At 44.8% G+C, this 27,124-nt stretch overlaps 1 protein-coding gene across 1 annotated transcript in view; it reads right to left on the bottom strand.

The window, feature by feature from the left end:
* Nucleotides 1-21,390, bottom strand: part of TMPRSS13 (transmembrane serine protease 13) — a 33,485-nt gene extending 12,095 nt beyond the window's left edge. The window contains exons 1-8 of the mRNA XM_007936595.1: nucleotides 21,382-21,390; nucleotides 16,775-17,024; nucleotides 15,426-15,530; nucleotides 6,539-6,661; nucleotides 5,392-5,521; nucleotides 3,459-3,551; nucleotides 2,425-2,468; nucleotides 710-872 (exon numbers count right to left, since the gene is read on the bottom strand). Coding sequence (XP_007934786.1) covers nucleotides 710-872; nucleotides 2,425-2,468; nucleotides 3,459-3,551; nucleotides 5,392-5,521; nucleotides 6,539-6,661; nucleotides 15,426-15,530; nucleotides 16,775-17,024; nucleotides 21,382-21,390 — 917 coding nt within the window. The remainder of the gene's footprint in view (nucleotides 1-709; nucleotides 873-2,424; nucleotides 2,469-3,458; nucleotides 3,552-5,391; nucleotides 5,522-6,538; nucleotides 6,662-15,425; nucleotides 15,531-16,774; nucleotides 17,025-21,381) is intronic.
* Nucleotides 21,391-27,124: the final 5,734 nt, after the last annotated feature.

Below are 27,124 nucleotides of genomic sequence, written 5' to 3'. Positions count from 1 at the left end.
GTTCTCAATTCTATTCCATTGGTCTATGTATCTGTCATTAAACCAATACCAGGCAGTTTTGACTACTGTGGCTGTATAGCAGGTTTTGAGATCCGGTAGTGTCAGACCTCCTACTTTGTTTTTCTTCTTCAATAGTCCTAGCACAGCAGTCTTGATTGCTCATACTTCTCTTCTATAAGTTCCCATTACAGGATGCAACAACAGAATTTCTTCAGAGGCAGGCTCCCAAGTCCTTCCTCCCCTGCCTCACTTTCCCTTACCAGTTGCCATTGATTCCTACTCTTGGTAACTCCATGTATGTCAGAGTTGAAATGTGCTCCATAGGATGTACAATGCCTGGTTATTCAGAATTAGATTGCCAGGCCTTTCTCCTGTGACATCTCTGGGTGGACACCAACCATCAACCTTTTGTTAGCAGCCAACCATTTGCACCACCCAGGGACTCATTACTCATCACTCTCCCTATATTTTCTTATCTTTGGACTTAGCTCAGAACAAGTACTCCGAACTCACATTCCCAGCAAGAAATATCAACTGCAAACCACGACCCTGGAGTGATCGTTCAGGTCACACCCACTATCTCCTGGTCAGTAGGGATCAGGTCACAACCAAAGTTCCCCTCCATGGAGAAGTCAGTTTGCTCTCAACCCTTCCTGGTGACTCCTGACCCCTGGCCAATATCAAGTCACCCATTCTCTTAGGCACTTACACAAAGAAGCAGTGGGCAGCAGTGAGCACCCACTGGGCATCGATCAGCGTGCCCCCGCAAATGTGGGTGGTGCCGTAGTGGAGACTAACTTGCCAAGGCCACTTGCTCTCAGGGGCCAACGCCCCACCCACGATCCTCCCGGTCATGGCCCTCAATCCACAGTCTGTAGAGGAAGCAGAAGAAACAAACGCTGAACTTTACTTCTCTAGAGTCTCAGTCTTGTTCTCCAGATCCTGACAGGCATGGCAGTCCCATCCCAAAAGGCACCCAACCTTGGATGCTGTTGTGCTTATCTAATCTAATGCAAGCCCTGCTGTTTCGTGCCAAAGTGGAGCTACCACAGCATAGCTTAGCTTACCAGGATTATCCAGTGGGAACTTTGATCCCAGGCAGGCTCCTCTTTCCTCCCACTAATTTTTCTTTTATCAGTTCAACAAATGTTTGCTAAGTGCTTGGTGGCTTGGGCAGAGTGCCAGTTATTAAAGCTTCATTAATGAATCCCAGGGGTCTTGTCAGGAGCTCAAGGAAGTTGACAAATCCTAACATGATCTTGAATTGACAAGCATTATGATGGGGATCACTATCATCCAAGACATCACATATTTCAAAACATAGGATAAATATATTTCCTATGACTCACAGGTTGGCTTTGTGCCCACATTATTCCCTGATGGACCAGTTAGAGCTATTGGGAACACTTCATCCCAAGAGAATATTTCCAATCACATTCTGGAGCAAGTCATCCTACACGATCATGGACAAGGAGGGAAGTCCTCAGATTGTTTAGACACAAGTCCTTTGGTGTTTGAAGGGGAAAAAGGGAGGAAGCAGCAGTGGTCTGAGTGGGTGGGCATTCCATCCACAGCATGATGCCCAGCCTGCTCTGGGTAACACCTCCCACCATCATGACTGAGAACACAGCACTTGTGGAATGGTTAACAGACTCGAGGTCAAATACCATCTCCTCACCTACTAGATGTCTCATCTTAAGCAAGTTAATCAGTCTCCATATCTATAAGTGAGCAGTAATGGCAACTGGAAGGAGCCCTGGTAGCACAATGGTTAAGTGCTCAGCTGCTAACCAAAACATTGGTGGTTTGAACCCACCAGTTGCCCCATGGGAGAAAGATGTGGCTGTCTGCTGCTGTAAAGATTACAGCATTGGAAACCCTATGGGACAGTTCTACTCTATCCTATAGGGTTCTTATAAGTCAGAATTGACTTGACAGCTATGGGCTCAGTTTTTTGGTTATGGAAAGATACCTGTCTCATAGGCTTATTATAGAAATTAAATGCCATCATGTTTGTAAAGAGATGGGCACAGTGCCTTGCATGTACACTGTGCTAAGTAAATGTTGGCTCTAGATCTTGATCTAGTAGTTCCATGTCTATTGATACAGGAGCTTCAAGCTGGCTCAGAACCTATTGTCCTAGTCCTCTGCCCCTTGTTCATAGTTGAGCAGACGCAGTGGCTCCTTGGAATGAAAGAGGTTGCTGGGTTGAGTTCCTACCACAGCCAGTAGAGGACGGGCACTGCTGCCCAGGAACTGTCCCAGTGCCTTCCTGAGGTTCTGGCCCTGAATCAAGCCTACTGGCTAAGCTTCTCTTTCTGGTTTGGACCTCCAGGGACATCCCTTTCCCCCAGAAGGCCCCAACTCTTCTTCTGACTCCCACCCCACTCAGGCCACAGTCCAAGAAGAAGAGCATCTTCTTACGGGAACACTGGAGAGAGACATAGTGCTGGGATGGGCATTCAGATCTGTAAAGGAGACACAAAAAGTGGGAAAAGAGACATATAAGCTATCTCCTCCAGGAAGCCTTTCCTGATTAGTTCCTGCTCAGTTCCTACCCCATTTCCAAGGAAGCTACCCTTTACACAAGAAGATGGAGATTCGGCTCTTCTCCTTCCCAGTGGAATAGGCCCTGCAAGTGCTTTCTCCAGCATTGGCAATGACTCAGTGCAAATCCTTCCCACTCTCTCCCAGTGGCCAGATTCATGTCCTTTGAACCTATGACTTGATTAGCCCAGCATCTTTCTACAACTAAACAGGTAGCCCACTGTCCTGCTGACCTAGCTCCTCACTGCTCTGCCAGCAATGTAGCACACAAACCCACCTAGCACAAAGCAGGCACCCAGGATGCAGCTAGTTCACTTCCTGCTCTCAGCATTCTTTCTCTTGGAATCTATTTCTTCTCTCCCCTCCCAAGGGTAAACAATGCTAGCTGAGGGAGTGTCCCTCTGCCTTCCCCCTTGGTGGGGCTGCATGCCAAAGACCATGAAAGCTGATGAGGCCCAGGAGGAGAATGATGTGCCCTGGTGGGCCTCCTGTCTTTGTTCCTCCCTCTGCTGCTGCATCCCTACCCCATTCCCAACACCAATGATGCTCTCTCTCCCCACCCTAGTCCACTCCATGCAGCTGCTTTCAGTCTAAGTACCTGGCTCACTTGTGACCCCAAGGTTTATTTGTTGTCCCTGCCAACAAGGTAAACTCGTGGATACCTCTGATTCCAAGGCCTTCTCTGCACCAAGCCTCAATTAAGAACTTTCATATCAGGAGGTTGTGGGGTGATGAGAACTATTTCTGAGGTGTCCCTGAACATTCATTATGGACTCCTGGAGACTGAGTCCCAGAAAGACCAAGGGAGAGGGGGCTTCCAGACTCAAAGCCCACCCCCTCTGTACTCCCCTCATGTCCCTGCTCACAAAGGAAACTCTCATAACAGTCACCCTGGCCTACCCCTACCATACCTGTGGAGGCTTTCCTGGATGGTGGAATTGTATTCAGAGACTAAAAAACTGCTGGCAAAGTCCCCATGGGCCACCTCAGTTGTCCGGTAAGCACTGCATGGGAAGAGAGGGGAAGAAGAATGAGCTGCCTTGAGATAGAGTCCACCACCAGCCCCTGATTAGAATCTCCACTACCCTGCTGATGGAACCAGGCTGTAATGGTCTGAATGATGACTACTCCTTCATGCAAAAGTCAAGGCCCACCCACATGCCCCACACTGCCCCCACTAGCCCTATGCACCAGCCCAGTAGTTCTCAAAGTGTGGTCCCTGACCAGCAGCTTCAGCATCACCCGGAAGTTGTTAGAAAAGCAAATTCTCAGACCCCACCCCAGACCTCCTGAATCAGAGACTCAGGGTGGGGCCCAGAAATCTGCTTTACTAGGCTCTCCACTTGTTTCTGATGCACACTCAAGTGTGAGAAACCCTCATCTAGCCATTTTCTATTCAAGCTGTGGTCTATGGAGGAGCAGCATCAGCATCATCCCATGTCTACTGAGGAAAAATCTGCATTTTAAAGATTCTTTAAAATCCCACCCAAGTTATTGGTTTGTCTATTAAAGTTTGAGAACATTTCGACTAGCCTACTGGGTTTCATATCTCAGTGTGCATAAAAATCACTTAGAGGTGTTTGCTAAACAGGTCCTCAGTCCTAATCCCAAGGACTTTGATTCCGTAGGTCAGCATTTGAATAAGCTGCCTGGATGATTCTGATGTGGAAGATCTGTGGACCGTTATTTGCATGGAACTTATATCCACTTCAAGAACATGGTACCCCCTTGCATGACACCATGCTTCTGTACATATTGTTCCTTTACCCAGAGTCCCCTTTCTTCCAGGCTCTGCCCTCTCCCCCAAATGTAGTTAGAAACCCTTTGCATACATCCTTTTCTTACATGTCACATTGGTTCAAGCATCTCTCACCTGTACTGTGCTAAAAGTCCTTCAAGGGCAGGGATCCTGTTTCATGCTTTTGTGTCTGGGACCCACATAGTTCCTTGCATATAATAAATGCTTAATGAATATTCTTTGAATAAATAACACCATCTACTGAAGTCCAAGAGTGGTTCAGACTTACATAAGTTCACAGATCTCATTGATAAAAGATGTAGGACAGGACCCCAGATGCCTGTGTTCTTCTCAGCAAATACTCTTGATCTTTCTTTTACAGACTGAAACTCTGGGGTTGAGGAGAATTGGTTCTAAGGCCTAGTTCTCAACTCTCAATGTTCTAGGTGCTTCTTCTACAGAGAACTCAGTGTGATATCCTAACCCCATCTGCCTAGAACCACACACACCTTAGTGAACCCCAAACTGTACAGACAAAAAGAGAGGATGGAGATGGATATCTAGCCTGCAAAACAGAGGCTCCTTTAATGAGCAGGTCATTGTTCATGCTACCTCACCCACACCCTACCCACCAGCTCTGTTTCTTTGTTTAAAATCTATAGAGACAAAACTTCTTATGACTTTTCCTGGCCACACTTGCCTGTTTGAGCAATTCTAGCTCAAGCCAGAACTGCTACAGTTCAAAGCCCACTGAAGATCTTTGTACTACCTGAGCTTCTATTGCCCAAATGTATGATGAAGACATGCTCATTTGCCTGCTCACCTCACAGGGCCAGAGGCCATTAAATGTGATCATGGACATGAGGGTGCTTTAATGCAAAGAACTCTATAGGAGCCTGATGTTATGACAGTTCCTCTACAAATAACTACACTGGCCTCATGGAAACAGCTTACCCCAGACTAGTAAGCTCACAGGGCTATCATCACTTTGAATAACTCAAGGGAATCATGAACTAGTGACCTGATCCTGAAGGGGTCTTTTAATAGGAAGTCCATGCAAAGAGCCTGAGACGTGTGTGAAGCTGGGACTCTAGGGATAGGTTTACCTCTCAAAGCCCAGCTGTTGGCAGGTCTTCTCCGAGTAGGAGTTATTCCAGCTGTCACTGCAGACAGGAAGCCATTTATGGGAGGTTCCAGAGTAGACTTTAAGCAGAGACTTGTCCCAGTCAAATCTCACTGCAGGGTAAGAGAAGGGCAGAGCAGGTCCTCAGCACTCAGGAAGCTTCATGCTCCTGGGGAATGAATTGAGCAAGGCCCCAAGAAGTTCCTATCCTGAGGCAGGCACTGGACAGTAATGGTCAGCCAGTGCTCAGAAGCCCAGGACCCTCAGGAAGGGAAGAGCCTAGGCAAGGGGCTGGGGTGGGGTGGAGAATGTATCATCTGACGGGACCTGGGAGTCATTGCTGGAAGGAGGGGGAGTACTGCCAGGAGCTAGCACCTCAAGAGGGCAGGTGACATGGCCAAATGAGAGAGTGGCTAGGGAGAAGAAGGGCTTGCAGTCTGACTGTGTACTCATAGGCTCAGACACAGAAGGATGTGGTAATGGGCTGTACACATATGAACACACAGAGCTCATGTAAGTGGATTTGGCACAAACAATGTGCACATGTGGACTTGCACACCACATCAGGGCTACACAGATAAGCACTCATTAAAACCACTGATGAACAGAGTTCAAGGAGGTGTCTGGGGATCACTGAGGTAACCATCTAGGTTGGCAGTTTACAGACTGACCTCTGTGAAATCGTAAGGGAGAGAAATCAGAACCACCTAGTAGGTAACAGGGAAAGGCACATGGATGGGGCTCCACATACCACACCATCTTCTGGCCAGAGCTGCTCTGCTTTGGTCAGTCTGATATTGGGGAGTTGTCAGATTTTATTTGAGACCACTTATCTTGTCCAATCCACTTACTTGACAAATGAGGAAAGTGAAGTCCAGAGAAGCTAACTTACTTGTCCAAGTCACACAGCACTCAAAGCCAGTTTTCAAACCCAAGTCTGCTATGACTAGGACCTAGTCCTTTGAACTCCTGTCCAGTGCCTTCAATTTGAGCTGATGTACAGTTTTCACCACATTGTGCAGTCATCAGAGTGCATACACACATGTGCACATGGATATGCACATACAGATACTCACAAGTGTACAAACATGCATGAACATAGACTTGCAGACCATGCTCAGCATCCTTACCACAGCCCAGCTCATCACTCTTGAACTTGCAGTCCACCACCCCATTACAGCGAACAGCATGTTTGGGGCAGCTCTCAATTGGCTCCTTGTACTTGATCCCTTTGGTGCCTTGCCAGAAGTAGACTGGGGGAAAAAAAAAAAAAAGCAGACAGCTGGGGTCACTGCCAGTCCCAAAGAGACAAGACATTAAGCATCCCAAGACCCTGTGGGTTCTGAAACACCGACCTGCAATTCCTCTTAGACTCTGGGACTCTCTTCCCCCATCTGTATGGAGAGAAAGGAGGCTCAGGAATGCTCCAGAAAGCTCCTGCAAGCAGGGCAGCACCAGGCATACTGGAGCAGCCAGCCACCCAGAGAGAAAGAGAGAGAGAGACGTATCTGGAGGTGGGTACTATTTTGGGAGCTCCCTTGCCCTATATGGTGACTTGGGTGGCAGCCAGAGAAACCACTCCTCTGGTATCCCAGAGTCCCCTTCACAGAACCCCTCTGGTATCCCTCTTGTCTGTGCTCCATAGGGTCTCAGCTCTATCTTCACAGTCACACAAATGCAGCCACCATTTGTCCTGTCATCTTGATGACTGCCATCCTTTAGCTTCAAAGTGCCTAGATTTTCTTCTTCTTCCCACTCCCATAAGCAAGAGATGCCACCTATTCTCAGTACTTGTTCCATTACTTGTCTTTAAATATCTTCCCATTTGATGATCAACTCTAGGTGGTTCAATCTCAAGTTGTGTCTAAAAGAAAACAACTTTATAAACCACACTGCAAATCAGCTTCATATTTTTTCTTCTAACATCACTTTCCAAACTAAGGTCTCTGTCACCCCATTGCCTGGCAAAACATTCGTTTGTATCGGCAAGCATGACCTCTGCCTAACCAACCCTGGTTCTAACTCTTCACCATGCTTCTCATCCTTAACTGACTCTTCAGCCTTGACCCCTCTCACTTCTTTTGCTGGGCTCATCATGATCTCAGCCACCCAAGGTGAAAGTTTGAAATCCTACTAGATCTCCCTTCCACCAATCATCTGTCAGTTTGTCATACTATGGTGGCTCGTGTGTTGCTGTGATGCTGCAAGCTATGCTAAGTACCAGCAGGGTCACTCATGGTGGACAGGTTTCAGTGGAGCTTCCAGACTAAGACAGATGAGGCAGAAGGACCTGGTTATCTACTTCTAAAAAAAACTGGCCAGTGAACACCTTATGAATAGAAACAGAACATTGTCTGATATAGTGCCAGATGATGAGCCCCGAGAACTCAAAATACAACTGGGGAAGAGATGCCTCCTTAAAGTGAGTCAACCTTAATAATGTAGATGAAGTAAATTTTTTGAGACTTCATTTGCTGATGTGGCACGACTTAAAATGAGAAGAAACAGCTGCAAGCATCCATTAATTATTGGAATGTAGAATGTATGAATATAAGAAAATTGGTGGTCCTCAAAAATGAGATGGAACACTTAAAGACAGGTAACTTAGATATTTGTGAGCTGAGATGGACAGGTATTGGCCACTTTGAATCAGATAATCATATGGTCTTCTATGCTAGGAATGACAAATTGAAGAGGAAGAGTGTTGCACTGCCAAAAAGAACATTTCAAGATCTATCCTGAAGTACAACACTATCAGTGGTAGGATAATATTGATACAACTAAAAGGAAGACCAGTGTGGTAGTTCAGTTTGTGTGTCAAGTTGGCTGGGCCTGGTTGAGTGGCTGGGCAGCTGGATGTAGTATTTCCCATGATGAGACTGGTAATAAACTCCATGGTAGAATCTACTGTGAGCAGCTGAGTAGCTACCTTAGGGAATGTGGTCTACTTCCTGTATATAAGCAGAAGCCCTGGGGAAAGGTCTCTCTAGCTTATGGCACGCTTGAACCCTGCATATAGCTGTGTCATTGTTCAGCAGCCTGCCATGCTCTGCTGACCTTGGGACTTACAATGGACTTGAATTAATGGCCTGCCATGTGGTTTGGTAACATTGGGACTGTGCCATTTTATTATGGACCTTAGGCTTGTTAGCCTCAGGAACCAGTAGCTGCCTGAGTGAAGAGATGCCTCTAGCTTCAGCGGGCTGGGAGCAAGAAGCAGAGCTAAAGCCCAAAGTCAAGGGGCTTTCACCCAGCCCTTAGGCCTTGGCACTTTGAACTCAGACTTCTAGCCTCCTGAATTGTAAGAGAATAAACTCCTGTTTGTTAAGGCCATCCCATTTGTGGTATATTCCTGTCAGAGTGGCACTAGGTAACCAGAACAATCAGTTAATGGGACTATTATTCAAATTTATGCACTAACGTCTAGAGTTTTGAAATTGACCAAACATATAATCAAGATGCATTAATAATTGTTGGTGATTGGAATGGGAAAATTGGAAACAAACTAGGATCAGCAGTTGGAAAATATGGCCTTGGTGAAAGAAACGATGCCAGGAATCATGTGAGAGAATTTTGCAAGACTGGTGATTTATCCATTGAAAATATCTTTTTTTCAACAACATAAATGGCAACTATAATATGGTTCTCACCAGGTGGAATATATACACAGAGATTAAATTGACTACATCTGTGGAAAGAGATGCTTGAGGAGCTCAATATCAATAGGACAAGGTCAAGGGCTGATTACGGAACAAATCATCAAAATCATTAATTGCTCATATGCAAGTTCAAGTAAAACCTGGAGATAATTAAAAGAAGTCCATAAAAACCAAAGTGCAAACTTGAGTATATCTCACCTGACTTTAGGGACAAGCTCAAGAATAGATTTGACACATTGAACACGAATGACCAAAGACCAGATGAATTGTGGGATGATGTCAAGGACATCATAAATGAAGAAAACAAAAGGTCACTAAAAAGACAGGAAACAAAGAAAAGACCAAGAGGGATATCAGAAGAGACTCTGGAACTTGTTTTTGAATGTAGAGTAGCTAAAGGTCACTTAGAACTTTAATGATGAAATAAAAGAACTGAACAGAAGATTGCAAAGGCAGCTTGAAAGACAAAGTGAAGTATTCTAATAAAATGTACAAAGACCTAGAGTTAGAAAACCAAAAGAGAAGAACACACTTGGCATTTCTCAAGCTGAAAAAACTGAAGAAAAAAAAATCAAGCCTTAAATTGCAATATTGGAGGATTCTATGGGCAAAATATTAAGCAATGCAGGAAGCATCAAGGGAAGATGTATCAAAAAGAATTGGTCAATGTTCAGCCATTTCAGGGGGTAGCATATGATCAAGAACAGATAGTATTAGAAGATGTCCCAGCTGCAAGAAGGCATTAGCAAAAAACAAGGCTCTATGAACTGACAGAACATCGATTTAGGTATTTCAAGAAGTGGATGTAACACTGAAAGCACTCATTCTCCTACACCAAGAAATTTGGAAGGTCTCAAGACTATGGCTCTGAGTCACACTTCAAGCCTGGAATTGAACTCACCCCTGTGGCTCAGAAAGGGCAGTATTTGCCCAGGGAAAAAGCTCAGAAAGCAGGAAGGGATAGGAAAGAAGTACAAATGGAAATGATGAACACAGACAGAAGTGGGAAGAGTATTGTTGCATTATGACAACTGCAATGAATGTCCTGAAACAAACTGTGCATGAATTGTTGAATGGAAAACTAATTTGCTTTGTAAACTTTCATGCAAATCACAATAAAAAGTTTTATTTTATTTATTTATTTTTAGGAAAAAATAATTAACGAAAGAAAGAAATTCAGAAAGCAGCTACCTTTCCAACCAACTGGAAGAGGTCCATATTTGTGCCCATTCCAAAGAAAGGTTATACAACTGAATGCAGAAATTATCAAACAATATCATTAATATCACAAGCAAGTAAAATTTTGCTGAAGATTATTAAAAACTTGTTGCAGCCGTATATCAACAGGGAACTGCCAGAAAGTCAAGCTGCATTCAGAAGAGGACAGAGAATGAATGATACCATTGCTGACATCAGATGGATGTTGGCTGATAGCAGAGAGTACCAGAAAGATGTTTACCTGTGTTTTATTGACTATTCAAAGACATTCAACCATATGGACCATAACAAATTTTGGATAACATTGCAAAGAACAAGAATTTCAGAACACTTACTTATGTTCATGGAGAACTTTTACATAGACCAAGAGGCAGTTGTTCAAACAGAACAAGGGGATACTCCATGGTTTAAAAGTATGATAGTGGGTGTCAGAGTTGTATCCTGTCACCATATTTATTCAATTTGTATGCTGAGCGAATAATTAGAGAAGCTGGACAATATGTGGCATAGTGCCTAAGGCATTTGACTGCTAACCAAAAGGTTGGTGGTTCAAACCCACCAGCCACTCCTCAGATGGAAGACTGGGCAATCTACTTCTGTAGAAATACTGCCTTGGAAACCCAAGGAGGGGTTGCTATGAGTCGGAACTGACTCAGTGGCAGTGGGTTAAGTTTTGGTTTGATGGACTATATGAAGAAGAATACGGCATCAGGATTGGAGGAAGAGTCATTAAAAACATGTGATGTGCAGATGACACAACCTTGCTTGTGGAAAGCAAAGAAAACTTGAAGCACTTACTGATGATTATCAGACTGCAGACCTCAGTATGGATTATACCTCAAAATAAAGACAACAAAAATTCTCACAGCTGGACCTATTAGCACATAATGATAAAAGGAGAAAACGTTGAAGTTATTACTTGGCTTCAAAATCAATGCTCATGGAAGCAACAGCATTGCATTGTGCAAATCTGTTGCAAAAGAGCTTTTTTAAAGTGTTAAAAGCAAAGATGTCACCTTGAAGACCATAATGTGCCTACCTCAAGCTGTGGTATTTTCAATTGCCTCATATTCATACAAAATCTAGAAAATGAATAAGGAACTCTGTTATGAATTGAATTGTGTCCCCTAAATTATATGTCAACTTGGCTAAGCCATGGTTCTCAGTGTTTGGCAATTATGTAATGATGTAATTATCCCCCATGATGTGATCAGTCAATCAGTTGTAAGGGATTTAGGGTAGAATGCAATACCCTTACTCGGGTCACAGCCCTGATCCTAGGCAAGGGGAGTTTCCCTGGAGTGTGGTCTGCATCAGCTTTTATCTTACAAGAGATTAAAGGAGAGAGAATCAAGAGGAGAAGGAGGGACTTCCTACCACCAAGAAAGAAGAGCTGGGAGAAGAGTGCATACTTTGGACCCAGGGTCCTTGTGCTGAGAACCTCCTAGATCCAAGGGAAGACTGATGCCAAGTCACATGGAGATCTCCAAGGGATGTCAGGCCTACAGATATTGAAAAGAGACAAGGACCTTCCTCCAGAGCTGACAGAGAGAGAAAGCCTTCCCCTACAGCTGGCAACATGAATTTGAACTTTTATCCTCTTAAACCGTGAGAGAATAAATTTCTGTTTGTTAAAGCTATTCACTTCTGATATTCTTTTATATCAGTACTAAATAACTAAGACACAGATCAAAGAAAAATTGATACATTTGAATGTTGACGATAAGTATTGAATATGGACTGCCAGATGAATGAACAAATCTGTGTTAGAAGAAGTGCAGCCAGAATGGTCCTTAAAAGCAAGGATGGTGAGACTTCATCTCATGTACTTTGGACATGTTATCAGGAGGGATCAGTCCCTGGAGAAAGATAGTACACTTGGTAAACTGGAAAACCAAACCAAACTCACTGCCATTAAGTTGGATCTGACTCATAGCGACCCCTCCTTGGGTTTCCAAGGTGATGGTAGTGTAGTGCCTAAGGTACTTGACTGCTAACCAGAAGGCTGGTGGTTCAAATCCACCAGCCACTCCTCAGAAGGAAGATGGGGCAATCTACTTCTGTAGTGATACTGCCTCAGAAACCCAAGGAGGGGTCGCTATGAGTTGGGTCCTACTTGATGGCTCATAACAACAACAACAACAACATCACTATGGAAGTAGATTTCCCAACCTTCCTTCCAAGGAGTGGCTGGTGGGTTTGAACTGCCAGCCTTCTGGTTAGCAGCCAAATGCCTTAGACACTACACCACCAGAGCCCCCTGGTAAACTAGAGGGTCAACAAAAAAGAGGAAGATCCATAACGAGATGGACTGATACAGTGGCTGCAACAATGGGCTCAGACACAGCAATGATCATGAGGATGGCACAGGACCAGGCAGTGCTCCATTCTGTTGTATGTACGGTTGATATGAATCAGAACTCACTCAATGGCATCTAACAACAATAGCTTTCTCCCAGATCTCTTAATGACGTCACTGGGTTATAAGGAATAAATGAGATAATGATACAATGCCTGGCACAAAAATCCCACTATAAAATGTTAGTTATGAAACAAAAACCATGAGAAATACTGATTGGAAAAAAATCTCTCAAGCATATTCAGGGTGTCAATGAGGGTATCCCAAGACTTCTAAACCCAGATACGAATTTTTCCTTATTGCTTGGATTTTCCCCTCCTCTCCCTGGTCTTTCTCCCTTCCTACACCCACTGAGCCTCCAGGGGAACTCTCAGCAGAATGGCTATGAACCTGCATGTCCAGGGAGAGCACTGGACCAGAAGTAGAGGGCCCAGGCTCCAGTCTTGACTTCACTGCAATCAAATCACCTCCCTAGTCTTGGAGGGGGAAAAGTCCTGCCTGATGGGACTGCCAGGGACTTTGGGAAACCATACTGAAAGCTCTGAATTTGTGCAATTTGTGTAGCCCTCTCTATACGTTATTTCATGCTGCTCTCATTTCATATGGTTAAAAACCAAACAAAAACAAACAAACAAACAACAACAACCAAAATCCAAATCCACTACCATCAAGTGAATTCCAACTCATAGAGACCCCCATTGGGTTTCCGAGGCAGTAAATCTTGCAGGAGGTAGATTGCTCAGTCTTGCTTCTGTGGAGTGGCTGGTGGGTTTGAACCATCAACTTTCTGGTTAGCAGTCAGATGCCTTAGGCACTGTGTTACCAGAGCTCCTTATTTCATATGGTTAGGCGGTAGATTTCTTGCCTTCCGTGCAGGAAATCCAGGTTTGATTCCTGGTAAGTGCATCCATCACCCGTCTGTCATGGGAGGCTTGGGTGTTGCTACGATGCAGAACTTTCTGACTAAGATGGACTAGGAAGAAAGGTCTGGTGATCTGCTTCCAAAATCAGCCGATGAAAACCCGATGGATCACAATGGTCTGATCCACAGGTCATTGTGCCTGGGGTTGCCATGAATTTGGGGTCAACTTGAAGGCAGCTAACAACAGTGACTGAAAATATGGCAGTCTACCCTAAACTAAGGAGCTCTGGTAGCATAATGGCTAAGACACTTGCCTGCTAACCAGACGGCTGGCGGTTCAAACCCACCAGCCACTCCTCGGAAGGAAGGTTGGGCAATCCTACTTCCGTAGTGATACTGCCTCGGAAACCCAAGGAGGGGTCGCTATGAGTCGGGTTTGACTCGACGGCACATAACAACAACAACAACAACCCTAAACTAAGCTGGAGACAGACCTATCCTGCACTTATTCTTTCCACCTTCTTTCCTATCACACTAACAAAGATGCCCCTCTTCCTGCCCAGGGCCAATCTCATCCTCTGTCTGCTTCGTGCACTGCCCAAGGGTTCCCCAGAGTATGGGGCACTGTGGAGGAGAAGGAAGCATGAACAGGGCATCAACTCTAGACAAGAGATTCCCTATGAATACCACATGGCAATGACTCCACAACAACCTTGTGAGGTAGGTGGAGAAACTGAGGCTTGCCCAAGTTATATAGCTGGGAAGTGGCAGAGCCAGGGTGCTGTGGCAGATCTGTCTGGTACTAAAGACATATTCTTCACCAGCAGACCACCTCCTCCTGCACAATTCTGTTCCTCCAACAGCCCTGCAAGTCACATGTTCCAATATGCTCGTCTAGCTTGCTCTTCACCACACCATGTTGCCTCCTTAGTAAACTCCTAGTCCCTCAGCCTTGCACATAAAGAGGTCTACAAAGTGGTCCAGCCTTACTCAACCAAAGGAAGAACCCCGTGCTCCCAAATGCATATCCTCCTCTCTGGTTAATCAGGTCCCTTCCCTCTCCCTCCAGCCCACCTTGTCTACCTGCATACCCTACTCAGAAGCCCAGAACAGCTTGTAACTGCTCTTCTTCCATCTCAGGCCTCATCTGGCTGCACAGCTGTCACAAGATGTCCCCTGTGACCTTGGCCCATTCTGCTTTCACCTCTTTCTGATGTCACACTCATATACCTATGGCCTTGGTTATTTCAGGTCTGTCCCCCCGGAAAATGTAATCTCCCCAAAGATGGGGGCTGTATGATATATGTTGCCTTTCTCTTCTCTCCTAAGAGTTCCCACTGTGCTAGATTCATTGTAGAATCTAAGTCAGAGAGCTCTGTGATACATCCCAGGAATCTTTTCAAAAGTAGGGAGGGACATTGAGGGAATCTGAACCCCTGAACACTTTTCCCATGGACTGAATATTCTTGAGATTTTTTTTCCCAGTCAATATTTCTACTGCATATGTGTTTTAAAAAATAACTAGCCTTTTTAGAGTGGGGTTTTGTACCAGGCATGCACATTATTTAATTTATTCTTCATAACCCAGGGAAGTTAGTGTGAGATTTTATCAGACACATAGAAAATTGAATTAATTAATTAATTCACTCCCATTATAGGCGGAGAAACTGAGCTCAGTATGGTTAAATAACTTCCCCCAAGTGAGTTGCACAATAAGTAATGTGGATGGAAGTGAAACCTAGGTTTCTTACTTCTCACACTCTTAACTCTGTGACCTTGAAGATACCTAGAGGTGCCTGGTCCAAGAGCATTTGCAGGAGCATCTCTCTGTGGGCATGGTAGCCACCTCCCTGCTGCATGCCCCTTCACTCTGGCCAGGCAGTACCCAGAACCCGCCATGCCCCCTCCACCACACTCACAGAGCAGGATGAGTGACACCATGAGGGCGATGAGGAGGAGGATGCACCCGATGAGTGGCAGACGCTTCTGGCCCTCCTGCCAGGTGAACTTGGGCAAGCTGAGACCTAGAAGAAGTGGAATAAATGCAGGGTGGGGGGTGAGGCTGGTGAGGTGGGGCTCAGTGCGTAGGAGATAGAAGAAAGAAACGAGGCTGACCCATGAGTCGCCCGTTAGGGCCTTTCAACCCCCAGAATATGGCATCATCACTCGGATGCTGTCAACCAAAAATACCCAAAGACTTTGCTGTCAAGTTGATGACAACTCATGGTGATCCCATGTGTTACAGAGTAGAACTGCTCCATAGGGTTTTCTTGGCTGTAATCTTAACAGAAGCAAATTATCAGGTCTTTTCTTCTGTAGTACTGCTGTATGGGTTTGAACAATCAACCTTTAGGTTAGTAGGTGAGCACAAACTGTTTGTGCCACCCAGGGACCTTCTGCTATCAACAGCTCTCTTTTATTGAGATGCTATTATGGGCCAGACAGGCCTCTGCATGTGCTCTTAGATGCTCTAGCAACCTTGTGAGTTGGATATTATGATGCCCATTTCATAGATGCAGAAACAGAGATTTATGAAAGTTAAAAACAATTTGTGTGAAGTTACTAAGCTGGTGAGTGGTACACAAGAGACTCAAATGCAGGTGTGTCTGATCCTAAAGCCCATCATGAGAGAGTAAAAATGATCACAGGACTGACTGGACAGGGAACCCAAACACGAGACTATCTCCTTCAAAGCCAGATAATATCCAGGCCCTAAGATTCTTTGATTGTGGTGATAGGAGACTTTTCTGATGGCTGGGCTGGGAAGAGGGCAGAGTTAGGATGGGCAGAAATATTGCTTCATTAAGGGCAGAATCAGGATCTGAGAACCATTGGGCTTCTTGACTTCCTAATTGCTGAACCATACAGAACTGGTCAGGATCTCTATTCCTCTTCCACCCAAAGGCAGATTTACTGATCATGACCTTCCTCCAGCTTCCCTGACAGGCTCACAAGGAAGCCCAAGGAGAAGACCCAGGTCTCTAACCAGGAGCCCTTGCCCTTGAAATCACACCTGGGAGTACAGCTTTGCTGGTCCTTATTTCTTGGCCTGAAATCTCTCTGCCTCCAACATTTTACACCTTGGGTTTTCTTGCAGTGGTTCCTTCCTTCCTGCTTCCATCTCCCAGGTCCCTCACTGCCCATCCCTAGACCCCCACACATCATTATCCAAATGGTATGAGGAGCAGAACATGCCAACCCTAAGATTTCCTTCTTGTCCCTGGACTGTTCCCTGTTCCTCTTGCCCTTCCTGTAGTAACCCCCTTACCTGAGCTCTCCACAGTGGTCCTGGTAGCCGGTGGTGCCCTGGCAGGAGATGCTCGGACAGGTACTGCCCCCACTGGTGTTGCTCTAACAAGATACACTCTGGTTGGAGACACTGTTGTGGAGGCTGACCTGGTAGATGATGACCTGCCAGAAGATGACCTGGACGGTGATACTCGGGCTGGGGACACCCCAGTTGGAGAAGCCCGGGCCGGGGACCCCTGGGCTGAAGATGTCCTTGCTGGGGAGACATTCTGAAAGCAGAGTGAAGGACATCTCTCAGGTGGTTTTCCTGCCAAACCAGCCCAGCTCTCAGCCCTGCTGATCTCTTAGACAAATGCTTTGGGGCAAATGGCTAAGGGTTGAGCAAAGTCTCCTGAACAAGAAGGCATCTGAGAAAAAGAGCATGTCCAAGGATAGGATGAAAGTCCAGAGAGCTTGCCACTCCCCAGCTGCCCTAAAGTCTCTCCCATCCACAAGGATCCATAGAAGGGACAATAGGCTCTGAGGGCAGAGGCCCACCTGCCTGAGGCTGGGAGGGACCTGCTTCAACTACACTTCTCTGACCCCAAAAAACAAGCCCACTGTCATTGAGTAGATTCCGATTCATAGCCACCTTGTAGGACAGAATAGAACTGCTCCCATCGGTTTTCCAAGGCTGTAAATCTTTACAGAAGCACATTGCTTCATCTTTCCCCTATGGAGTGGCTGTTGGGTTCAATCCACCAACCTTTTGGTTAGCAGCCAAATGCTTCAACCACTGCACCACCAGATCTTCTCACACTGCTCTATGGAGGGTCAAACAAGGGCTGTGGGCTGCACCCTCTCTGTGATCCTCACTTCAAGGAAATGAGGTCCCCTGTAGGGGAAGCAACCACCCCTTCAGTCCTCTTCACTTTCACACAATGTCCCCTCTATTTCCATTTATGTGTGTTAGATTATAGATTAAAACTATTGTTCTTACTATGAGCTATTGTCAAACAAGTGAAAAGCACTGTTTAAGAAAAGCCTTCACCTTGGGCACATAACTCTGAATATATCCATTGAATTACACATTTTAAGTGGATGAATTATACAGTATACGAATTCTATCTCTGTAAAGCTGTTTTTTTAAAAAAGGAATATACACATGTTTGAAAATTACATGATCATTTTCACTACGAAAAAGAAACACTCTAAAGCTATACTGCTGTGAATGTGTCTAACCTCCTCTGATCTCAGAAGCTAAGCAGTCCAGACCTGGTTAGTACTTGGATGTGACACTATGAAAAAAGCGATGGATAATATGGGAGAAATAATACAAAAAAACAAAAGGGAGGGGGGATATCTCACCTTGTTTGTATCCCACTGTTTTCAGTAACACTAGAGTATTGTATCCCTCCCTCCCTCCTTCTTCTCCCCTCATACCCCCTGCGTGCCCCACTCATATCAGAGAAGCTGGAGTAGCAAGACACAAGAGAAGGTAGGCTAGGGTGTGATTCCACCACTCTTGGACAAGATCTTTAACCTTACTCAGCTGTAGGTTGAGTGATAGGTTAATTTGGAGTGAGTTAGCACTTTAATTTACAGTTTTAGAGGACTTAACATGCTCTGGTAGCATAGTGCCTAAGGCACTTGATTGCTAACCAGAAGGCTGGTGGTTCAAACCCACCAGCCACTCCTTGGAAGGAAGGTTGGGCAATCTACTTCCATAGTGATACTGCTTCAGAAACCCAAGGAGGGGTCGCATGAGTCAGGGCCGACTCGATGGCACATAACAACAACAAGTGCTTTAATCTTTATAACAACCCTATGAGGCAGAAGGGCGCTCTGGAAGCATAGTGCCTAAGGCACTTGAAGGCTGCCGATTCAAACCCACCGGCCACTCCTCGGAAGGAAGATGGGGCAATCTACTTCTGTAGTGATACAGCCTCAGAAACCCAATGATGGGTCGCTATGAGTTGGGTCCGACTGGACGGCACATAACAACAACAACATGAGGTAGAAACTATCCTTATCTCTGAGGGGAGGGCCAGAGCAGCAAGGGTAAATAATTTGGTCAAGTTCTCACAGCTAGAAAGTACCAGAGGTGGGATCCAGAAAGTCGGGCTCCAGTGTCCATACTTTTAATTCCTATGCTTTGGAATTAGGAATTTGGAATTAGGCATGAGGAGGAAGCATGAGTTATCAGAGTAGCTGACCACAGTAGGCCATCAATGACGACCTGTCTTGTTCCTTTCCCAGGAGAGTTTGGGGCCTTTGGGATGCTCTAAATCTGGGAGAGGGGGTGAGTGAGGTCAGGGAAGGTGGGGAGTATGCATAGGTAGGTCAGGGGTAGTGGAGGATGGTGAGCATTCCTGCTTGCTGCCCAGCCCTGGTCTGCAGGACCCCAGTTCCTGTCACTGTATTGGGCATCTTCTCACCTCCTTCTTGCCCCTCACAGACCCCACTGACCTCCTTCACACACTCTCTGCCTCCTAAGCCCACTGCTGGAGTCCCCAGAGCCAGGGTAGGGGGTTGATGCTGGGAACTAACGTGGTCCGTGGGCCATGCATGACCCTCATTACAGTTTCTGCTGGAAATTGTCTACTCAGGAGGGCAGTTCTCACTGGGAAGCACCATGAATGGTGGAGAAAGCAAGCCTGGGGACAGGGGTAGGAGCGGTGGTCAGTAAGCCTGCGTGAAGGGGACATGCCTCCAGACCTCCAGGAGCCTCTGTTTCCATCCTTTATTTATCAGTGTGGTTAAAAGCCTTTTACATTACTATCAAGCCAACCAATTAACAGAAAGTCCTCCTCATTAGAACATCTGGCTCAATAAAGGTAAGCACCATCATCCCCACCAAGCAGAGTTTTTTTGTTTCTTATTCCCTCCCCTGGGAATCAGAGGTAATTGGTTTGGCCACTTCCTCATTTTGGGGTGGGGTGGGTATGTGCTACGCTTTTTGCGGGGATGAATTCAAGGAGGAATCTCAGATTCCTTACCACACTTGGCTTGCCAGAGACAGGGGCCAGGAGAGGTTGTGCCAGGGAGTCACTGAGGTTAATTAATGGATATGGGTAAGTATACAAGAGCACTGTGTCCCAGCTGGCTAAGCAGGGACACGTGTGCATTTAGGGACCTGAAGGGCAGCTGCTACTGCTACTGCTGACCCAACTGAACCACAGCAAGGTTTCTCTCTCATCCCCACTGGCTAGAGATGACAAAACAAAACCGTTGTTGTTGAGTCAACTCCGACTCATGGTGATCCCATGTGTGTCAGAGTAAAACTGTGTTTCATAGGGTACTCGATGGCTGATCTTTTGGAAATCGATCACCAGGCTTTTCTTTGAGGCACCTCTGGGTGGACTTGAACCTTTAATCTTTGAGTTAGCAGCCGAGCACATTAACTGCTTGCACCACCCAGAGACTCTGGCTAGACACAAGATTTTCATAAAATGGGGACAGATGAGCCCCTAGAAGCTTAAAGTGGAACAGGATTGGGATTAGGGGTAAAGAGAATTGGCAAGGATATATTGAAATGTAGATGCATCAGTTAACAGCACTGCCTTTGGAGTCAAACAGAACTTGATCCTAGTCCTGGGTCTTTCACTTAATAGTTGTGTGAACTAGGGTAAACCAGTTAGCTTTCCTGGTCTTTTTCTTAATCTACAAAATGGGACTAATGATCCTAAGGATTAAATAGGTAAAATAGGAAAGCTCTCTTTAGGGCCTGGCACACAGAAATTCCTTAGGAAATGATTATTTCTTCATCTTCCCTCAGCTTTCCCTGCACATCTGAGATTTTCCCCCTTCCCCTGCACATCAGAGATGTAACAGCCATGGAGCATAACCAATGGAGCTGAAAGATAGTATAAATTCATTTTAGGAAGAAGAAAAGGTGCTGAACAAAGGCCAGCTTAGTATCTTTCAATAAAGGGCAAGCCCAGACCTTGAAAGGCCCTGTACATGTTGCCAGTGGTGGCCGGTGCCTTGTCACCTGCCACTAGCCTGGTGTTGTAACATCATGACTGGCTGCCAGGTCTCCTCCCCTGCTATGCTCCACTATAAGTCTTTCCCAATTTCAGGGTGAATTGCCATAATTGAGTCCAATAAAATAATAGTAGCTCACAAGTAAGGGAAGCGTTTTAGAGTTTACATAAAAACTTTCACATCCATGGCCTCATGTGGTCATTCCTATATCCTTGAGATTGATGTTTTTACCAGCCCATTTTAAAGACAAGCAAGCCAAGCAAGGCTCAGAGCTTAGACTGCCCAAAATTGAATCATCAAGATTCAACCCCAAGTGGTCTGTGTCCTCTTCCCTTCTCCTCTGCCCTTCTCCAGTCAGAAGTAAGAGGCGTCTGGTGCAGCCTTCTTCCTGAAATATGTGTAAGGATGTGCATTGTGCATTTGTGATCTGGAGTAAGCACTGGAATCTGGGGCCCGGCCAGTAGGGAGACTGGGGTGAGGTAAGGGAGTTCCTGCATGGATGTAGGTCTTGAGGTACTTTTCAGTGTGAACCATGGGCCAGGGTCAGGGTGTCTCTTGGGCAACAGCAGCAGGGTACCACTATCCAGTATTTTGAGTTAGAGAGACCTCACTTCAGCTCTGCCTCTAAACTAGCTGCCTGCCTCTGGCCAAGTGGCTTACCCTCTTCATATCTCAGTTTCCTTCTTTCTGAGGTAGAGCTGTTGACCCTGCTTCACAGTAATGTTGTGATAGATAGCAGAGGCCAGGTGCCAGCTGGCACACAGTAAGAACTTGGTTCTCATTAACTGTGTGATCATGATTTTTTCAAAAAGAGTGCTTGACTTGAAGTAGAAATATCTCTGTTCAAATACAACTATACCCATTCCTAACCAGGTTGCTTCAGGCAAGAAAATATCCACTTCTGCATCTGTTTTCACATATGTAAAAAGAGGCTAACCTAATCATCTTTCCCCAAAATTATTGGGTAACATACATGAAAGAGCTTGGTCTATAGATGTGTATCAAACCATAACAAAGATAACAATCCACTAGGTACTCTACAAAGAACAGAAGGATTGGTAGTTGAAAGATTTGGCCTTGATTATAGAAATGACTCTGGAGATTGTGCGATAGAATCTTGCAAGATCAATGACCTATTCATTGGAAATACCTTTTTTCAACAACATAAATGGCAACTATATTCATAGACCTCACCCAAAGGAATACAAAGGAGTCAAATCAACTACATATATGGAAAGATATGTTGGAGAAGCTCAATATCACCAGTCAGAATAAGGCCAGGGGGCCAACTGAGGAACAGACTATCAATTACTCATATGCAAGTTCAAGTTGAAGATGAGGAAAATTAGAACAACTCCACAAGAGCCAAAGTACAATGTTGAGTATATCCTCCCCAATTTTAGAGACCATTTCAAGTATAAACTTGATGCATTTAACATTAATGAACAAAGACCAGATGAGTTGTGGGATGACATTAAGAACATCATACATAAAGCAAAAGGTCATTTAAAAATACACCAAAGGAAGAAAAGACCAAAATAGATGTTAGAAGAGATTCTGAAACTTGCTTTTGAATGTAGAGTAAAGTGAATGGGAGGAATAATGAAGTAAAAGAGCTGAATGGAAGATTTCAAAGGGAAGCTTGAGAAGACAAAGTATTATAATGAAATATGCAAAGACCTGGCATTAGAAAACTAAAAGAGAATCACCTCTTCTGATTTCTATAACTATGTAAGAAAGTGTAAAAGGGGCAAGGAGGCCGCATCTTCTGACCTCCTCTAATCACACAGGAGGAAAACCGAATCACCATCAGTAGCCCAAGGCCTATCCCTCTGAAGCCAGACATGCCACCTCCCTCCAGGCCTTTCATCAACCCTGACACCAACCATTCCTCCTGCAGCACCCACCACCTCTCTGCTGGGTTTGATAATTTGCTGCAGTGGCCACACAGAACTCACAGATTATGGAGTTTATTAGGGAAACACCAGGCTACAATTCAAGTTCAGGAACAATGCTCAGTCTCTCTCAGCCTGCCATCTCTAGGCAACAGTCTCTCTTAGTCTCTCTCCCAGCAGTGCGTGTCCCTCGGTGTCTCCCTGTCAGCAATGTATGTCTCTCAGTGTCTCTCTCTCAGCAGCGCATTTCTCTCAACAGCACGTCTTTCTCAGCCAGCAGTCAGAGAAACTTCTTCTGCCTCTAGAAGGGCTCCTTTTGAGCCTGGCAGAGTGACCACTAACCAATCTCAACATCAGAATTCTGAGAGAGAATGAACTTCCCAGAAAATTACTTTGTTCTGCTCCCAACAGAAATACCCCAGGTGGATAAATTTAACAATCAGGAGCTACTCAGTTGCTCACAGCAAATTCCACCACAGGGTTTACAAAGACTTATGGCTAGAAAAGCCACACTATGTGTGGTAGGTAGTTCCGTTTGTATGTCAAGTTGGCTGGGCCTGGTTGAGTGGATGGGCAGCTGGTGGTAGTTAATCCCCATAAGGAGGACTGGCAATCAGCTCCATGGTGGGATCTACCACAAGCAGCTGGTAGCTGCCTTTGGGTATGTGATCTGCTTCTTGTATATAAGGAGAAGCCTTTGGGAATGGTCTCTAGCCTTTGGCATGCTTGGACCCTGCATGTAGCCATGTCATTGCTCAGCAGCCTGCTATGTTCTGCCGACCTTGGGACTTACAGTGGCCTTAATGGCCTGCCGTGTGGATTGGTAACATTGGGACTGTGCCTTTACTTGTCAACCTTGAGGCTTCTCAGCCTCAGCAGCCAACAGCTGTCTCAGTGAAGAAATGCCTCTACCTCCAGTGGGCCAGGAGCAGGAGGCAGAGCTGGACCACAAGGTTGAGGGGCTTTCACCCAGCCCCTAGAGGCTGGCACTTTGAAATTGGACTTAAAGCCTCCAAATTGTAAGAATAAACTCCTGTTTGTTAAGGCCATCCCATTTGTGGTATATTTCTTGTCAGAGCGGCACTAGGTGACCAGAACACTATGTAATTTAATACACTGCAGAAAGGTAATACAAGTTTTCATCATTAGCCTCATTTTTGAATAAGAAAACTGATGCTCAATTAAGTGAAATGATTTTTGTAAAGCCTGGACTGATAGCATCAAGAGTTGGCCCTATTCATGCATTTGATTATTCATTCATTCATTCAACACCTAATGAACACTGAGCCACTACCATATGGCAGGTATTGTTTCAAGTATTATGATAGTGCTGGCATTGAGTGGGTAGAGGCAGGGATGCTGCTAAACACACTACAATGCACAGGGAAGCTCTCTGCAACAACAACAACAACAAAAAAAAGATAAGAAAAGAGAACCAAAAGAAAAGAAAGAATATGCTTGGCATTTCTCAAGCTGAAAGGACTGAAGAAGTCTCAGCTGCAATGTCGGAGGATTCTATGGGCAAAATTTTAAATGACACAGGAAGCATCAAAAGAAGATGGGAGGAATACACAGTCATCATACCAAAAAGAATTGGTCAATGTTCAACACTTCAGGAGGTAGCATAAGATCAAGAACTGACGGTACTGGGGGAAGAAATCTAAGCTTCAGTGAAGTCATTGGCACAAAACAAAAACTAAATCCACTGCCATTGAGTCAATTCCAACTCACAGTGACCCTTTAGAACTGCCCCATTGGGTGTCCAAGGTTGTAAATCTTTACAGAAGCAGACTGCCTCATCTTTCTCCTGTGGAGTGGCTGGTGAGTTCAAACCACAAGAACTTCAGGTTAGTAATGGAATGCCTTAGCCACTGCACCACCAGAGTTCCTGGTGCAAGCAAGGCTTCAGGAATTGATGAAATGTTTCAACAAAAACAGATGCAATGCTGAAAGTGTTCACTTATCAATGCTAAGAAATTTGGAAGACAGCTCCCTGGCCAACCAACTGGAAAAGATCCATATATATGCCTGTTCCAAAGAAAGGTGATCCAATAGAATGTGGAAATTATTGAACAATATCATATGCAAGTGAAATTTTGCAGAAGATAATGTAAAAGTTGTTGTAGCAGTACATCAACAGAGAACTGCCAGAAATTCGAGCCAGATTCAGAAAAAGATGTGGAATGAGGGATATCATTACTGATGTCAGATGATATAAAAGCAGAGATACCAGAAATACCCCAGGTGGATGACTTTAACAATCAGGAGCTACTCAGTTGCTCACAGCAAATCCCACCACAAGGTTTACAAAGACTTATGGCTAGAAAAGACACACTATGTAATTTACTACACTGCAGAAAGGTAATTCAAGTTCTCATTAGCCTCATTCATGGATATGTGTTTCATTGACTATGCAAAGGCATTCAGTTGTATGGATCATAACAAATCATAGATAACATTTCAAAGAATGGAAATTTCAGAATACCTGTACATAAACTAAGAGGTAGTCATTTGAACAGAGGTGATACTCCATGGTTTAAAATCAGGAAAAGTGTGCATCAGGGTTGTATCTTTTCACCATACTTATTCAATCTATATGCTGAACAAATAATCCAAGTAGTTGGACTACATGAAGAAGTACAGGGCATCAGAATTGGAGGAAGACTCATTAACAACCTGCAATATGCAGGTGACACAAACTTGCTTGCTGAAAGTACAGAAGACTTGACACACTGAAGGAAAAACTACAGCCTTCAGTATAGATTATACTTCAATATAAAAACCAACAAACAAACAAAACTCCTCACAAATGGACTAATAAGCAACATCATGATAAATGGAGAAAATACTGAAATTGTCAAGGATTTCATTTTACTTGGATCCACACTCAACACCTATCGAAGCTGCAGTCAAGAAATCAAATGATGTAGTACACTGGACAAATCTGCTGCAAAAGACCTCTTTAGTATTAAAAGCAAAGATGTCACCTTGAGGAGTAAGGTGCACCTGACTCAAACCATGGTATTTTCAATTGCCTCATATTTATACAAAAGCTTGACAATGAATAAGGTAGACAGAAGAAGAACTGATGCCTTTGAATAATGGTGTTGACGAAGAATATAAAATATGTCATGAACTGCCAGAAGAACACACAAATCCATCTGGAAAGAAACATGGCCAAAATGCTCCTTAAAACAAGGATGACGAGACTTTGTCTCACCTACTTTGGACATGTTATCAGGAGGGAGGAATCCCTGGAAAAAAAGGGCGTCCTGCTTGATAAAGTAGAGGGTCAGTGATAAAGAGGAAGACCCTCAACAAGACAGATTGACACAGTGTCTGCAACAATGGGCTCAAACATAGTATTGTTAGGATGGTACAGGACTGGGCAGTGCTTCATTCTGTTGCATGTAAGGTTGCTATGAGTTGGAGTCTACTTGATGACATGTAACAACAACAATAACAGACACTCTACTGGGGTACTATGGTAGGGTTCTTGCCTTCCATGCAGAAGACTTGGGTTTAACTCCCAGCCAAAGTGGCCCCCACACAGCCACAACTGTACCTCACACACAGTCAGTGGAGGCTTGTGTGTTGTCATGTTGCTGAACAGGTTTAAGTAGAGCTTCCAGACTAAAGCAGACTAGGAAGAAAAACCTGGTGACCTACTTCCAAAAAATAGCCAATGTAAACCCTGTGGATGACAGCAGTCTGTTTCATGCTCAACCATGGAAATGATGCAGGACCAGACAGCAGTTTGTTCCCTTGTGCATGGGGTCACCATGAGTCAGGAGCCAACTTGATTGCAGCTAACAGCAACAGACCCTATACTGGATTCCACCTCTTTGCAGTTGGTATTTTGTCTTAGTTAGTGCTGCTATAACACTTGGCTTTAACAAACAGAAATGTATTCTCTCACAGTTCAGGAAGCTAGAAGTCCACATTCAGGGCACCAGCTCTAGGGGAAGGCTTTCTCACTCTGTCAGCTCTAGGGGAAGGTCCTGGTCTCCTTTCAACATCTGTGGGCATGGCTCCCTCAGAGATCTCCATGTGTCTTAGCATTAAACTTCCCCTGGGTCTAGCAGGTTCTCAGCCCAGAGGCCCTGGGTCCAAAGACATGCTCCACTCCCAGCTCTTCTTTCTTGATGATAGTCCAATTCCTCCTTCTCTATTTGCTTCTCTCTCCTTTTCTCTCTTATAAGATAAAAGGTGATGCCAGTCACACCCCTTACATCAATCAGATAAGGGCTGTGATCTGAGTAAGGGTGTTGTATTTCATCTTAATCCCCTTACAATTGATTGGCTGATCACATCAGATCACATCATGGGGGATGATTACATCATTACATAACCGCCAAACCACTGAGAATCATGACTCAGCCAAGTCAACACATATTTTACCAAAAAAAAAAAACAAAAAACAAAAACCCAAACTCACTGCCGTCGAGTCATATCCGAGTCATAGCAGCTCCTCCTTGAGTTTCTGAGGCAGTATCACTATGGAAGTA

The sequence above is a fragment of the Orycteropus afer genome, unplaced genomic scaffold (assembly GCF_000298275.1).
Source record: "Orycteropus afer afer isolate SDZICR_OR568_19922 unplaced genomic scaffold, OryAfe1.0 scaffold00036, whole genome shotgun sequence".
Lineage (NCBI taxonomy): Eukaryota > Metazoa > Chordata > Mammalia > Tubulidentata > Orycteropodidae > Orycteropus > Orycteropus afer.
The sequence above is the reverse complement of the archived record's forward strand: the minus strand, read 5'-3'. Positions and strand labels throughout refer to the sequence as shown.